Source organism: Pantherophis guttatus, chromosome 4 (assembly GCF_059756535.1).
Source record: "Pantherophis guttatus breed Tessera chromosome 4, ASM5975653v1, whole genome shotgun sequence".
Classification (NCBI taxonomy): domain Eukaryota; kingdom Metazoa; phylum Chordata; class Lepidosauria; order Squamata; family Colubridae; genus Pantherophis; species Pantherophis guttatus.
This window is the reverse complement of record NC_142066.1, coordinates 81540105-81557267: the sequence shown is the minus strand read 5'-3', so window position 1 is coordinate 81557267 and position 17163 is coordinate 81540105. Positions and strand designations below refer to the sequence as shown.

The following is a 17163-nucleotide window of genomic DNA, read 5'->3' as shown; positions in this document are numbered from 1 at the left end:
GTCAAACTCAAGGCCACCAGGCCGGATCCAGCCCCCGGGTGCTTAAATCTGGCCCCCAGGGCTGCCCAGGAAACAGCAAAGGACCGGCCCGCAGTGCCTCCGCCAACGAAAATGGAGCTCGGGAAGGCCGCATATGACCCTACCAGGCTCCATTTTTGGCCATGATGGCCTCCTGCAGCCTTTTGCCACTGAAAACAGAATTCAGGGGGTCCATACATGGCTCCTCCGGGCCCCATTTTCAGCCGCCACAGCCTCCTGCAGCTCCATTTTCTCTGGCAGAGGGCTAGCAAAACAAACTAAAAGCAAAACAAAACAGAAGGAGAAATGTTTCCCCTTTTGCATTCGAGCATCCAAGAAGCGACAGGAAAGGAGAAAGGGTAAGAGGAAAGACAACGAAAAAGAAGGTAAGTTGTGAAGAGAGCAAGGAAGGAAAAAGGAAATAGGGGAAGGAAGAAGAAAGGAGAATGAAGAGAAAAGGAAAAAGAAAAGGAAGGAAGGAAGGAAGGAAGATTATAATGAAAGGGAGGGTCTGAGGGAAGTCCTGCCTTAGCACTTTGGCATCAGCAGCCCTGCTTCCCTTTTGCTATTCCCTTGTCTCCTGCTCCTAATCTCTCCTGGTACTCTCCCACTGTATCACTTGGATGCTTTGGTTACAAAGCCGGGTCTCGTGTGGCGAGGGAGTGGGCTTCCCTCTGACTCATACACTTTGCCCTCCCACACACACCATGACCAACCTGGCCAAGGAAAGTGAGCACAGCAGCAGCAGCCTTGAGGAGGTAAGTGCAGCGGGCACCCCCTCAGGGAAGTGGGGCTGGGCTGGGCTGTGGGATCCCAGTGCCCAGGGAGCTCAATGGCCAGGTTGGGTGTTTGCCTTCTGCTGCGTAGGGCTCTATACATCCTGCACCGCCATCTGAGGGTCCTCCGCATGGCCTGAGAGGAATGGTAAGGGTTTAGTGCTCTCCCTGATCTTGCCTTCCTCTGCTGGAGACAATGGATCCCCCCAGTCCTGCCTAGGCCACCACAGGTCCCAACACAAGTGACTTCAAACTAGCTATGCCCACCCTGGACACACACACACATCCCAAGGTCAAACACAACCCTGGTACGACACTCAATGAAATCGAGTTTGACACCCCTGATGTAGACATTAAGGAAGAATAGTTTGAAAGGATAGAAAGATAGGCAGAGATACAGTGACTACTGTTATTGTACATTAGTTTTAGTCAAGTTTTTTTTTCCTCATCCTTTTATTTTCTTTACTATTTTTAACACATTTTCAGTGTTCTGTGAATTATATTGCTTATACTATAAAATGTTGAATAGAACTTTAAGGTTCAAATCTTTTATATGCTACTTACCCCTGCAGTATATATGAGAATGGATGGCTTTGCATTTGATTACTTTGTGTCTGTGCAAGGTTGCGATGTCGCACACCTTCAGAATTAATGATAGCTGTATATACAGTTTCTTGAGATGGGGAAGGAGATGTTGATCCCAAATGTTCTGAACTCTTAAAATGCAGATAATAGTTTGAATTAGATTAAAGTATTCAGTGCTGGTTCTTTAAAATACTACAAAAACTAGTTTAATATTCTATACTGGACATTAGCTTCTTCCTATTAGTAATCCAATTTTTATACCTTATAGCAGTTTTATACCTTGCCCCAAAACATCTTTATGCATCTCACATTTTTTTAAAAAATTAACAGAATACTTTGCTGGCTAAAATAGTACACTGTTGTTTTTCTCTTTTCCACCAGCACCATCAAGAATAAAAGGTAAGCAGATTATGTAATCTGGATAATTGGAAAACATCATCATGAATCCGGAACTCACAATATAATTGCCATATGAATGTCAGCCTATATATTCGAACCAAGACATCTGTAAATGCTTTGTAAGAGATTTGCTATCATCTATTAAAAATCTCCAAAAATTGTGTATATTCTTGGAAGAATGGGGAACAATACTTGCACATTTTTGTTTTGATTTTTAGAAAGCATAGTTCTAAAAGATACAATCTAAAAACCTTTTATTATACCTCATTTAATTTATCAGTAAACTAATACTCTAAATTGGCCAAATTAGTTGATATAATGCCTTCCTGACAATAGTACTATCATACTATCACTATTATAAGTAGGAATGAATATATTAAAATAGGATTGATTGATTGATTGATAGGACTTAAATGATTACATCTCACACAAAGATAACTTACCAAGCTGTTGCTAGGTGCTGAAGACTCATGACTTTCTCTAATAGTATCAGGTTTTGGGGAATTTGGGGGTGTCCGTGAAGAACATACTAAATGAACCATATGATATTCATCTTGCTAAAATAAAAGGGAGTATTTTTAGTGCTGTCTACTTTCACATTAAATCCATGTTGTCTAGCAATACCAATCATAGTGTAAGTGTTCATATAATTAGTACAGTAGGTGTGTTTGCACAATGCACTGAACAGATTACTGAATTAACCCATTTTCTACATTTGTATAGACTATAAGAAAATAAATTGGATTTGCAGAACAAATTGAACTATGATTTAAAAAATAAATCCAAGCTTGTAAATTATGCAAATACAATTTTTAGGTCTTAACTTGACCTAGTTAATTCAGCCAATGAGTACCAAATGTAGACAGGTTTATAATGACCGTTCCAGCTATAGTATTTGTATTTAACCATCCAGTCTTCGTTTTCAAAGAATAGCCCAGCACACTGCAATGGGTAGGCCAGTACACACAGTACTCTTTTGCCTGGCTGACTCTCTTCCTTATCAGAAAGAGAAAGCACAGAACAAGTAAGCAAAAGCAAGAGAAGGAAAAAAGGAAAAAAGGAAAGGAGGAAATAAGGAAAGATTCTGTGTGTGCGTGGGTTTATGTAAATCATAATTCCCTATTTTATTTTCCTGAGTGTTCAAGAAAAATAGATCTAGTGATCTGTTTATGACTATGACTTCACTTTCACATTTATACCAAGGAATATCTCAGCTTACTTGCCTATACAATGAGGCTTGAGGGTTCTTCAGTCTCTAGGTCAAAAAAACATATGAAAAAGAATGGACCGGAGGAGAGCACAGCTCCTCACTCATGGAGATCTACTGATGAGGAAGTGGTCACGGTAAGAGGTGCACGAGCCAGGAAGCGGTCATGCTCCCTGGCAGGAGAGGGTTGCACAAACCTTTGCTGGCATGAACCCTCTCGTGCCAGGGAGCATGACTGCTTCCTGGCTCGCGCACCTCTTACTGCTTTCCATGACCACTTCCCCGCTGGTAGATCTCCATGAGTGAGGAGCTGCGCTCTCTTCTGGTCCTCCTGGGGCAGCTCGCCTCCCCACTGGTGGCTTCTCCTTCTCCTGTCTCTTACATTCTCTTACGGAGAGAATGGCCTACCACCACAGCCTGCCCCCACCCTCTCTGCCCCGCCAGCTACTCCTGGTGCTGCCAGAGAAGCGGCAGCACGAGAACCGCTCTTGCTGGTGGCAAGGGGGTGGCGGTGGCAGGAGCAGCAGGCCGGGGCTTCCCTCCCTCCTTCCTTCCAGAGGCCTGGGGCTATGCCAGAAGTCTGCTCGGGTGGGGAGACAGGGAAGCCCTGGATGCCCCCGGCAGCAGTTCTCACACAGCCACTTCCCTAGCAGTAACAGGAGCAGCTGACACGGGAAAGAGGATGGTGGCAGGCTGTGGCAACAGGCTGTTCACGCTAAGAGGCAGTGGCGGTTTCTCCTCCTGCCAGCCTCAAGCTCCGGGCAGCATCCAGCCAGCCATACCTGGCCTCCCCCTGCCGCAGCCCACGTGGATCCCAGGCAGTGCAACTTCGGGGCTTTTCCTTATGGTGGCGGTGATGAAGGAGGCAGGCAACCAGGTGGACAGGAGTGACTGGCGGCAGCACTCCTGGCTGGCAAAGGGTGGAGTCCCGGGGCTGCATGTGGGCAATGACGGCATGGCCGGTGCACACGCATGCTAAGATGTTCAGGCCAGCTGATCGTCACACGCACATGCGCACCAGTAACCAGCAGACTAGCTGGCTGGTGCGCATGCGTGCCCTGGAAACCCGGAAGAAGAATGGGCGATGCCACACAGGCCGGGCGACATGGCTCTGCGTGCCACTTCCGGCACATGTGCCATAGGTTCACCAACACAGTTCTAGTATCTGTGTAATAGAGAAGATAAGTAGAACATTAGCCCCCTTGGCTCCACCTATTGACTCCACCTATACTCTGGAGAGCAGGCAGTCAACAGGTTCTCTCTTCTTCCATAAGTCCCAGTGAACCATCATTAATCACTGCTATTCCTCCTGAATGTATACTGCTGTTGGCAACAGTCATCAATTTTAATCTCCTCTTTATCTGTAATTACAGTGAGAGATTATTAGAAAAGGCTGTAATTGTTCAGAATTAGAGCAGTAATAGATCTAATCAATGCAATAAAATAGTTGGGAAGTATGAAAATTTAACACTCATATTTATGATATATAAAATAGATAACCTCATGTAGGTGTACACTTAGAAATATACAGTAATTATTACAGTAATAATTTTCTAAAACAGATAATTCATGTAAAAAAGTCAGCATATTTTGTAGTTCATCATACAACATTGGAATTGCTCCATTTTATGTTAGTAACAATTTCTACATAGTTTAACAGTATTTAGAATTTGCAATTTAAGTAAAAGATTTATTTAAAATACAGTTATTGAATAAAGCTTACTTTTCTGAGAATATCTTTCAGTTGCAGGTGATCAGGAAGCAACCTGCCAGAATAAACCAATCTCTGATCCTTTGTAGACTAAGAGATGTGACAAAGGAAGAATTAATCCTTTTCAGGAGCATTATATTAGACCCGCAAACAATATTTGTAAATTAATAGTTTAATTTAAACTATCTTACATTTAACATTTGAAATATGTGTAAATGGTGTCTATTAGGGGTGAAATGCTGCCGGTTTACACCGGATCGCTCGATCCGATAGCGATGGCGCGAATGGTTCGGAGAACCGGTAGCAAAAATCCCTGCCCCCCCCCAATGTCCAGCTGAGCCGCGCAATCATCAGAAGCTTTTTTTTAATTTTAAAAGCATTTTTTCTACAACCTCTTCGGTCGAAGAGGTTGTAGGAAAAAAATGCTTTTAAAAGCCTCTAATGATCCCTCTAATGAGCTGCCTGATCATAAGAGGCTTTTAAAAGCATTTTTTTACAACCTCTTTGGCCGAAGAGGTTGTAGAAAAAATGCTTTTAAAAGTTAAAAAAAAAGTTGGCCACGCCCACCCAGTCACATTATCCCCCCCACCAAGCCACGCCCACAGAATAGGTAGTAACTAATTTTGCATTTCACCACTGGTGTCTATAGCTTCAATCTACATGCACACTGAGAATACAGATACACAAAAATGCTTTTATGACTTTGAGCCATGGAATAGTTTGTCCAATCAGCTTTAATAAATAAAGTGAACATACATTTAAATAATTTATTTGTCAATTTATCTCTTGACTAAGTATTGTCAGTTATAGATATTGGTCTTGCTAAATTTGACGGAAATAAGATAATAAAATATCACAACTAACTGCTTTGTCTCACAACACTATCATTATGTTTTAACCAGTTTTTAACCAATGCTTTTTTAAACTAATGTTTTTATTTTGATATACATAGCTCCTTTAGTGAAGAATATTAATATGATCCAGAACTTCCAAATGTGAGTTTCACTATCATTCAGTGTGTGTGTGATAAGAAGGGATTCAAATTTATTGCTGAAATAAATGATATTTGATTAGTCTTACTCAGAACTACTGAATCTCTCTAAATAACATACCTCAAAGGAAAATGTTTTATCTATAGACTATGAAAACCCTCCTGCTTCTCAGTTTGTAACCTTTGATTAGTCTAAACAGTGCATCATAATGTAACAATTTTTGAATCAATGCACCTCAAATCTAATTAAAGAATGTGTACAAAATGATAAGGTACCAGGCTGGAAACTGGAGGAATATAAATTCTAGTCTTGTCTTAAACAGATATTCAGATTGACATTTGGTCAATCACTCTCTCTCACTCACAAGGAACAAGAAAATGGCAAATCACTTTCAAAAATTTTGTCAAGAAAACTGCACAAACTAGTAGATGCCAGGAGTCAATACTGACTTGAAGGCACACCTACAACACCCCCCTCCAAAAAAAACTTTTTTTTTTACTTTTCTTTGGTTTACTGTCTATTAAAGCAAACCATTCTCAATCTTCTTGTTAGTTATAATAATTCACAGTGTATTTTAGAAAACAGTAATCATATTTGTCACTACTAAATATTAATTATTTTAATTTGTTAGAAGGGAGGAGAGGTTCCCCCCCCCCCCCGAGGATTCGAATTTCCCGGCTGGGAGAGCGTTCCGGCGCCGCGCAAAACTGCGAGAGAAGCAAGCTGCGTGAAAGCAAGTTTTCTTTATTTTTCAGGAAGTCAGATCGAGCGATGTCGCAGACCAGCGTTCCTGGGTGAGCTCACATCTTTACCAGGTAAGCATACATTCTTATACCCTCTTGATCAAAGGGAATCCTTTGTTTTCTATTGTTACTTTTGTCTATGTTTCCTTTGTGTGTGTGCTCTGTTTTTCTTATTCTGATCGTTTCCTACTTCAGACTAGGTGGTGTTTGTGTTATCTGATTTGGTATTCTTTTGTTTTCTCCTGATTCATTATTTGCTTCCTCCCTTAAGATGATCATGTTATTATTTGGTAAGCCCTTACCCCCGGTTTGACTCTTATCATATTGCTTTGGGTTATTGATTAAATCTTTTCCTTGGTTAATCCCCTGCCATACCTTTTGTTTTTATTCTGCTGTTAATAGTTTCTTTCCTGATCTTGTCTAGAGTCTTTGTGTATCGTTTCCTGGGATTTCCTTTTTAATTCTATCTGACTCTGATATCTATGTGTTCTATTTTGGGAAGGTCATTTCCTTATGTCTGGGTTTTCCCCTTCATGAGTTGATGAGGTTTTGACACTGTCTTGGTGGTGTTCCCTTCCTACAAATTCAAACATAACCTAGGAGAGAGAAATCAGGCTTCATTTTCATAAATAATTTCAAGATATCACTACACTCTGTCAGAGCAGGCATGATTTCTTTGAACTGCTTGTAGAACTACAAGAAAGTGCAGGTGAAGTCTTGGAAATCAGTTTTCATCTATTTAAAATGTTAGAAAACAAATTATGTAGCAAAAACATATTAGTTTGTTCAAACAATCTGTAAAGGCCTACAGCAGAAATGCAACAATCTATTGTCTACTAGTTGATGCAAAGAACAGTTGCAGATAAAGCAAGAACATCTTGTATTTGACTGAGTTATATAGTATCTTGAATAAAATGAATCAAGAGATAAAACAAATGGTGGGACAATTGTGTTCACCCCAGAATTATGAAAAAAAGTGGCTATTTCCTCACCATTTCCAAAAAAAGCAGGTGGTAGAGGTAGGATTGTGCAGTAGTTGGATTCAATCTCCAAAAGTTATTTCAGATCAACATACGTGCAAACATAGTGCCTTACAACATTTAAACAATACGATTTTTTTTTACTGGGATCATGTGACTAGTGGTTATGCAATCCCAGAAAGAGACAGAGCTGTTTATTAAGACATCCTTTTGGAGATCCAATCTCAAAATACTGCACAGCTCTAATGCAGGAAAGCAAAAACATATTTTTAAGACCACATGGGTGGTCTAAAAATGGATGAGTTCATGACTGAACAAAGGTCATGATGCCAGTAATAATAACAATACAAAACAAAACAAGTGTAATTAACTAGAACTATGATAATCACCTTCTTGGAATTATGTATATGATTTGAGCATAAATTCAAATCATATACATATACAAATCAGGGTAACAATATGACACCACTGTACAAGCTAAAGCTCTTTTTATCACAAAATAAGATTTTCAAACTGAAAAATAACAAAAAGTTTGCAATAATGTAGAGAAGTAGGATGACAAGCTACAAGAGATTTTGGTGGCTCAGCCAGTACCATTTAGAGAATTAATTGCAGCAAATACTTTTAGACATAACTATTTAGAATTTTGGGTTATTTTGCAGATTGTACAATTACTGGAACATGGATTTGTTTCTGCAGACATATAGTCAAGTTGTAGTTATTTCTTTATAACACAGTTGTATTATATGTGTGACTTAGTTTGTATTTTTTTAGCTATAAATGGCTTTCTTGAAATCCTAATAATGGAAACCATGCACTATTAGGAGACAATATACATTTAAAACTGAAGTATCTGTAATCTAGTAATTAAGAGAAAGAGAAGTGACCAACATCTGGAGTGCCTACTTGGGCTCAAGGAAAATGAGCAACAAGTGAGCCCACTGTTGAATGAAGAAATACAATCTTACTGGAGCACACTTTGGAAAAGTGAGATTTTGGTTTGGGGAATGAGGGGGGGAAGGCCTAGTTGTTAGCACTATGCCAACGTCTCACATCATTGCTTGGAAAACAGCAGGTAGAGCAGATAACTTAAAAATGGCATTGAGGTCCCATAGGATACCAGTAGGAATGCTATCTTTTATTTTTGACTATTGTATAACTTAAAACCCTGAAATGTAGCAAAGAAAGCTTGCTCAAATACAGAGATGGTGTGAAAAACTCCATTTTAGAACACCATACTCCTTTCAAACGCATAACTAAAGCAAGCTCAAAAGCAAAAAATAAAGCGTCCTGCTTCCACGCAGCAGCTTTTCTCGGTCAGCATCTCCTGAACCCCACCGGCTGCTCTGTTCCGTCCGGGGATTCAGGAGGAGGAGGAGGAGGAGCTAAAAGAGGGCTCACCGGCTTACTGGGGTACACTTTGGAGAGGTGGCATTTCAGTCTCCCGACAGTCCAGTCCTGGAAGCAGCTGATGGTCTGATCCGTGTACTTCTGGTTGGGCGCTTTGATGATGAGTATGACGGGCGCCCCCGGTACGGGGGTCTCCATCGGAGCCGGCGGTTGTCTAGGCGCCCCTACGTGCAATCAGGCTTAGGAGCAGCAAGAAACAGAGAAACACCTTCCAGAAACGGGAGTGGCCGCGCGGTCTCCAGCGCCCATTTCTGTCCGCTGGGAGCTATTGTTTCCTTCTCAGCTCAGCACGGCCCAGGCCCCAAGAGGCAGAAGGGTAGCGTCATACAGTGGCCATGCGCAACAAGGCCAGAGCCCGGACCCGGCCTTGACGTAGCCCGCCGCTGCCCTGCAAACAGCCGCTCATCCAACAGCCTTCCCAGCCCACAGCGAGCCTAAAATGGAGTCCGGAAAAACAACCAACCGCCCCGCCTGGCCAGAACTCAGCGCGGCAGCGGCGGAGGCGGTGGTTGTTGCTGCTCTATCGCGTGGGCACCAGGGGGCACTGTGGGGCAGAGGTGGCAGCCGCGCCTGGATAGACGAAGGCAGAACAGCGAGAGACTGTGGTTTCTGCTTGTGCGGTTGGAGTCCCCTAGGGACAAAGAAAGCGCTTGGGAAATGAAGCTTTCCAGTATTGTTGTGTTCGGCTATGCCTCGTGAATTTGGAGCTGCGGAAGCCAGAAGACGGCTGGAGCCAATAAGAGGCAACAACGAAATGAAAAACAGCGGAAAAGGAGAAAAAGCAACCAGCAAGCAAAACTATAGGAGAGAAAACGTCATTTTATATTTGGGCATAATTTGTCCAAGGACACTTAGCGGGTTTTCAGAAACCCCCTTTGATGCGTTGGATTCCCACTGCAAAAAATCAGGGTGGTGTAATACAGCTCAATACATCAGGAAGATGCCAATTGGGGAAGGATACCCTGTAGCTTGAAGTGGAGGACCATAGACTAGTGGCTTGAGCATCTGCCCTAACTAAGCATCAGTTCCAAAGTCATTTTTGACAGCTAGTAGGACCTCTGCCTGAGAAACTAGAGAAAGCTACCTGTTACAATAGATAGGCAAATAATCTTTTGTTCCTTAAATATAAGGTTGAAATTTGAATTCATTCTTCTATTGTTTTATTAAGATATTTAAACCCATGTTGTTTCTTTATGAGGTGCTTATGAAGTTATTGAAGCATTGGGGGAGAGAAAGTACAAACCAATGATCCCAAGATGGTGGCAACAAAGGAACCATTGTTACATTGCGGGGAGAACAGTTGCTATTTAACTAAGGTGAAACTGTAGGAGGAGAAGTGGAGAGGGAAAGATAAGTCATAGAAAAAGAAAAAAGACTGGAGAAAGGAAAAGGAGAGGAAGATTGGAGAAATTAAGAGAAAGAGAAGCCCAGCTGCACCTGAGAGGCCTGAGAGAATGTCAGCTGCGCCTGAGGCCTGCCCAAGAGACTAGAGGCCCATTGAAGTGAGGTAAGCAGAGAGGCAAATCAACTGCAGGCACCAATCAGCGGAGAATAAAGAGGTGAACAAGTGGGACCAGCTGTGAAGCAAGGAGGAACATCAGCTGTGAGGTAGAGAGGCCAGCAAACCAAGGACAGAGCAATGACCAACAGAGAATAAAGAAGTGAGCTGGTGAGAGAAAGCAGAGCAGGGAGAGGAAAGGACAGGAGAGGCAAGCTTGCTGTGGACCATCCAGGTAGTCCTGTTTGCTGGTGGAAGCAGTGTCCTGGCATGACAGACCAAGAAACAGGAGCCACAGAGTAAAAAGAAACAGCAGTGCAGGAGGGAAGAGAACCAGCAGCAGCAAGGGGCAGTACAGCGAACTAGAGCCAGAGAGCAGCACAGAGAGCAACGGAGAAAGCGACGGTAGAGGTGAGTGGAGGGCTGAGTGGAGCAGACCAGACAGCGTAGTTGAGCCTACGCTGGAACAGCTGAACAGCAGGCCGAGAGAGCTGACCAGAGGCTGAAAAGGCCCAAGCACCAAAAGACAGAATGGAGCTGGTAGAGAAAACAACAACAGTTGGAGCTGCGAACACAGAAGTGAAGGCAACAAATCAAGCCTGAGGTTCCAACAGGCAGGGAGGGAAGACCCGGTAGAGATTAAAAATAAATACAGGACAGAAAATAAAAGATAAATAAATAGGCAAATAATAAGGACAAGAGTGGAAAATTAGAAATCAAAGAAGAATAGGATTAATAAAGATCAAATAAGACAAATCTTAAATAATAAGATGGGGGAACTGGAGCTCAAAAACTTTTTAAAAACAAAGGGAAGAAAAGAATAAATAAAACTAACATAATAGTAAGCAAATTAAATAAATAACAAGGTTGAAAAATAAGCACAAAAAGGCAGAAAAAATGATTTTAAAAAAGATACAAAACTTTCTACCCTTAAAAGAACCAGCAAAAAGAAGCAAACAGGTCATGGAACAGGTGACTTATTTAACTTGTTTACATATATTGTGGTATGCAATATATATTCCATGTATGTGCTTATGCCCAAAGAACACTCAAATTACACATGTATTAAATATAAGCTATGTGAACTACTAGAGGAAAAAGTAATGGATCTAGAGGCAGCGCTAGCCAAACTCCAACCTACACAAGAAAGCTTTGCCCAAATTGAACCAAATAATGAACAAACAACTCCCACAGGATTTGACCCTGCTGACAAACCCTTGGAGGAAGACAAATGGAGGTATGTCACACATAGAAGGAAACACAATAATAAAGGAAAGAAGCAGCACACATCTAAAAAACCTCTGCTGCTCAATCTAACCCAATTAGAAGCAGCCCATTAAAACTAAGCAACAAATTTCTCCTCGTAGATGAAAATACTCAGATGCACAACCTCCCCCTCAAAGAAAGCATGCAAACACCAAGAAAAGAAACATCATCAAATATCCCTTAAAAAGTTACATCAACAAAATCACCTGAGATAAACAGAAAAACACCCCAAACTGCACCCCCTAAAAAAGGAAAGTGAGTGTTGGTGATAGGAAATTCTATTCTCAAGGGAACAGAACCAGCCATCTGCAGACTAGACATACAAACTAGAGAGTCTCCTTGATCAAAAATCAAAGATGTGGCTGTGAACCTAACCAAAATAATTAGGGCCACAGATTACTACCCTATCCTCCTCTTTCACATTGGGATGAATGACACAACAAAGAACCTGAGTACAATATTGAGAGATTATAAGCAACTAGGGAACAAAGTTAAGGAGCTAGGAGCACAAGTAGTGTTTTCATCAATACTCCCAACAAAAGGAGAACACCCGTTGAGGGAAAAAAGAATTCTAGAAATAAACCACTGGCTAAAGGATTGGTGTCGCCAATAAGACTTTGGTTTCCTGGATCATGGACTGCATTACCTTCAGGAAGGACTTTTAGTAAGGGATTGGCTGCATCTCATGAAAACAGGAAAATATACTCCAAAAACTGCCCCAACTCATCACAAGGGCTTTAAACTATAAATGAAGGGGGAGGGTGACAAATCTTTAGAATATCTAGAACACAAAGTCAATCATAAATCCCAAGAAAAATCAAATAATGAGGTAAGGAGCAATGAAAAAAAAAACTTAACAATTAGGAGATGCAAGAAACATACCCATGGGCAGGCATAAAGGACTTAAATGTTTATACACAAATGTTCAAAGCTTGGCAAAAAACAAGGTGAATTAGAAGCAATAGTAAAGAGGATAGGTATGTCATAGTTGCCATTACAGAAACCTGGTGGGATGAACCCATGATTGGAATGTACTAATGGATGGATACAAATTGTTCAAAAGAAACAGATCAACAAAAAGAGGAGATATATGTAAGAGATCACTACATATCTACAGAAAATCATGATATGATCAAAGATAAAACCTCTCCAGAATGTATATGGGTCAACATAAAAGGGGGGAAAGTAACATTGTCACGTTTGACATTTGTCATAGATGTATATTACAGGCCACCCAACCAAGCAGAAGAAATAGATGAACTCTTTACCAACCAGTTAACAAATGTATGCAGGTAGCATATCACAGTAGTAGTAATGGGAGACTTTTAACTATCCGGATACCAACTGAGAGACAAACTCTGCAGCAAGGTTGGAATTAGGGTTCAGCAACATAGGAAGCTCCATTCTTGTTTGAATTACATAGTTGTTTCAATTTAAAACCAATTCTGTCCTCTATTTTGAACCATTGTACACCAGAAGTATAAATATTGGGCTGAGTACCAAGCTTGAACTTCTTGCTTGGAACTCTGGTTCTGAATATGTTTGTCTTTTGTCCTACATATCCCCTAGGATTACTCTGAAAATAGGGAATGTTTTATAGGTGGCACTTACCACCAGCGAGACTAGCAAAGATGTTTAAAAACATGTCCACCAAATGCTGGAAATGTAATCAGACACCGGACACGTACTATCACATAGGGACATGTATGAAAGCAAAGAAATATTGGACAAAAATACATACATGGTTAGAAAAAATGATGAAAAGAAAAGAAAAACAAGATACAGAGTATTTTTGAACTTGGGACTTATTTTATAAATGGTTGGATAATAGAGTTAGAAATTAGGAGCAGGGAAAGTATTATTATGTAAGCAAATTGACTCAGACAATACACTGTTCACAAAGCACTTTTTATGTGCTTTCATTTATGTTAAATGAAAATGTATAAATAAACTGTTAAAAATAATAATAAAAACAGAGCTGGAAGGAACCTTGAAGGTCTTCCAGTCCAACCCCCTGCTAAGCAGAAAACCTTATACCCATGATGGCGAACCTACGGCATGCATGCCACAGGTGGCATGTGGAGCCATACCTGTGAACATGTGAGCTGTTGCCCTAGCTCAGCTCCAGCATGCATGCATGCGCCAGCCACCTGATTTTCAGCTGGCCCCGCTCACATCGCCCTCCCCTCCCAGGAATCTCCACGTGGCCCGTTTTGGATGCCAGGTAAGTACAGGGCTCGCACGGAGGCTCTGGGAGGGCATTTTCTGCCTCCAGATGGCCTCCAGCAGGTGGGGGAGGCCATTTTTGCCCTCCCCAGGCTCTAAGAAAGCTTCTGGAGCCTGGGGAGGCAAAAAACGGGCCTACCGGAAGTCTACAAATGGGCCATTTCCAGCTTTCAGAGGCTTCAGGGAGGCCTGCTAGGCCCAAAATGGGGTGCAGGGGGTTGTGCACGCATGCATGGGAGAGCGGGGGGATTGCGCAGGGTTAGGGCAGTGGGGGGAGGTTGTGTGTGCATGCGCAGGGGGTGGGGCACGAGGAGGGCATTATGGGTGTGAGCATGTGTGCGTTGCTATCGTGTGCTCGCACATGCTTTCAGCACCCGAGGAAAAAGGTTCGCCATCACTGCCCTATACCATTTAAGATAGGTTGCTGGCCAGTTTTTTCTTTAAAACCTCTAGTGATGAAGCATCCACAACTTCTGAAGGCAAGCTGTTCCACTAGTTAATTGTCCTCACTGTTAGGAAGTTTCTCCTTAATTCTAGGTTGCTTCTCTCCTTGATTAGTTTCCATAGATTATTTCTTGTCTTGCCTTTTGGTGCTTTAGGAAATAAGTTGACTCCCTCTTCTTTCATAGCCCCTCAAATATTGGAATACTGCTTTCATATCACCTCTAGTCCTTCTTTTCTCTAAACTATCCATACCCAAATTCTGCAACCATTCTACTCCTGGTCTTTAATCATCTTAGTTGCTTTTCTCTACACTTTTTCCAAAGTCTCAACATCTTTTTTGTATTGTGACCAAAACTGAATGCAGTATTCCAGATGTGGTCTTACTAAGGATTAATAAAGCAATACTAATGCTTAATGTGATTTTGATTCTATGCCGCTGTTTATACAACCCAGGATTGTATTAGCTTTTTTGGTGGTGGCTGCCCACTGCTCACTCATATTTAATTGATCATCTACTAGGATTCCAAGGTCTCTCTCACAGTTACTGTTTTTGAAGCAGGTTTCGCCTAATTTGTACTTGTATCTTTGTTTTTTCCTGCCTAAGTGTAAAACCTTGCTTTTCTCTGTATTAAATTTCATGTTGTCAGATAGGCCCATTGTTCAAGTCTGTCAATATCTTTGAATATATTACTATATTAATTATATACCGTATTTTCCAGCGTATAAGACGACTGGGCGTATAAGACGACCCCCGAATTTTCCTGTTAAAATATAGGGTTTGGGCTATACTCGCCGTATAAGACTACCCCTCTTTCAACGCACACCAAATAAAAATTAAAAAACATCAACTGGCTCACCCACAATGTAAAAGCAGCTGTGCTAGACCCAAAATGGCCCCTGCAACAAGCAGGAACCTCACACAGCCACAAAAAGCCCAAAAAACAACTTTCACACTTTACACACACAAAATTCCACATACAGCTTTGTGAGATTTTGTCTGTTTGAAACACTACAAAAACACACTAAATCTCAGAAAGCTGCACAAATATTATTTTATTTTATCTTATTTTTATTTTTATATGAAAGCTAAATTTAAGACTTCCTAAACTTTAAATGGCTAGGTCTAAAAAAGAACAACAAAACAAAAACCCCAATTAACTATTTTTTTTAAAGATCCCAAAGGGGAAAAAAACTTACCACTAGAACAGGTCTCCAACCTTGGCAACTTTAAGACTTGTAGACTTCAACTCCCAGAATTCCTCAGCCAGCTTTGTTTTGCTGGCTGAGGAATTCTGGGAGTTGAAGTCCAAAACTCCCGCCTGCTTGATTGCAGGCAGGGAGTGGCTTGCTGATGGACTGGATTCAGGCAAGCGAAGCAAGCCAAGCGTTGCGACTAGCAGCTAAGGTAAGCAAGCTGGAGGGGGAAAACTTTTTTCCTTTTACATGGCTCTGGCGATCCCAGCTGAGTTGCCTGATTAGCAGATCGTCAGAGCTTGGATCGCCAGAGCCATGTGAAAGGAAAAAAGTTTTTTCCTTCTACATGGCTCTGGCGATCCCAGCTGAGTTGCCTGATTAGCAGATCGTCAGAGCTTGATTGCCAGAGCCATGTGAAAGGAAAAAAGTTTTTTCCTTCTACATGGCTCTGGCGATCCCAGCTGAGTTGCCTGATTAGCAGATTGTCAGAACTTTGGATCACCAGAGCCATGTGAAAGGAAAATTTTTTTTTTCTTCTACATGGCTCTGGCGATCCCAGCTGAGTTGCCTGATTAGCAGATCGTCAGAGCTTGGATCGCTAGAGCCATGTGAAAGGAAAAAAGTTTTTTTCCTTCTACTTCTTCTAAAGAAGATATGGTTAATTTATGCTGTCATGTATCGTAGGAAGACCCAGTAGAAGAAGAAGAGAAATACTGCAGTGTTAGAAAGATCTTTAGAATTTACTATGCTTAAAAGAGCCAGAAAACTCTGAAAGAACTAAGAGTAAAGAAGAAAAGGTTCATTGTTCTTCCCATCTGGGGTTTAGCAGGTAATAAAAGAGTAAATCCTGTCTAAATGAGAAGACTCAGATAATTTGACTTGACCAATTTGATGTGATTTCTGTTAAAAATTATTGGCTATGCATCTATAATAATAGCATGTAGAATTGAGAGATTGAAGCGATTGTGATATGTTTGGCCAGCCGGCAAATTAAGTAAGCTTCTCAGTTTGGGCTTGAAGCTATGGGAAACAGAAAGTGGTTAGGGTCCATAATCACATTTATGATTGAAACTACTCTCTGAGATTTCCCATTGCTTGCAGAATGAGCTACAGGTTGCCCAAAGAAAGAAAAAGTGGATATATAAAGGGAGAAAACATTCCCAGGTCTGGAAATTTTGTTTAATGCTGTGTGTGTGTAATCCTTTCCAAACCTGGAGGGAGGATGAGATCCTCTAATAATAGAAATTGGAGCTCGTTGGCTTGTGAAAAAGCTCTCAGAAAAGAATTGTAATGATTGCTTTGCATGGAGAAAGCATGAAATGGGATTTTTGCATGTGAAATTGGTTTACATAAGCAGGTCTGATTCCAGTGCAAATGTGAGTAAGTTGATGGTAAAAGTTGGTGTGAATGTACTTTGATTCCCTTTCATATAAAGAAACAGTCAGTTGCAAGGTTTTTGTTGTTGTTGTTGTGAAGTAAGGGGAAAGGCAATAGCAAGTGTTTGCAAGGAAAAGAAATGAGAAAGATCCCATGGAGAATGTGGGAGAGAAACAGAGAAAATTATTTCATTTAGAGGATGCTGAGTGGAGAAAAAGGGTGAGATTTCTTTTAAAGTCTTTTAAATTTTTTTCCTGCCCTCGCTGGTTGTTCACTTTTCTTTCTCTTACTCAACGACTTTTTGCTTTGGAAGAATGAGAGGAGTAGGAAAGGGGGG

At 41.3% G+C, this 17163-nt stretch overlaps 1 protein-coding gene across 4 annotated transcripts in view; it reads right to left on the bottom strand.

The window, feature by feature from the left end:
* HERPUD2 (HERPUD family member 2) overlaps positions 1–15222 on the bottom strand; it is a 69710-nt gene extending 54488 nt beyond the window's left edge. For 3 of the 4 annotated variants that reach the window (XM_087894067.1, XM_087894068.1, XM_060686114.2), the window contains exons 1-4: positions 8813–15222; positions 4709–4786; positions 2222–2335; positions 1359–1510 (exon numbers count right to left, since the gene is read on the bottom strand). In XM_087894067.1, coding sequence (XP_087750193.1) covers positions 1359–1510; positions 2222–2335; positions 4709–4786; positions 8813–8959 — 491 coding nt within the window. In that variant the 5' untranslated portion in view covers positions 8960–15222. The remainder of the gene's footprint in view (positions 1–1358; positions 1511–2221; positions 2336–4708; positions 4787–8812) is intronic. The other variant, XM_060686115.2, reaches the window with a different exon arrangement.
* Between the last annotated feature and the right edge of the window lie 1941 nt (positions 15223–17163).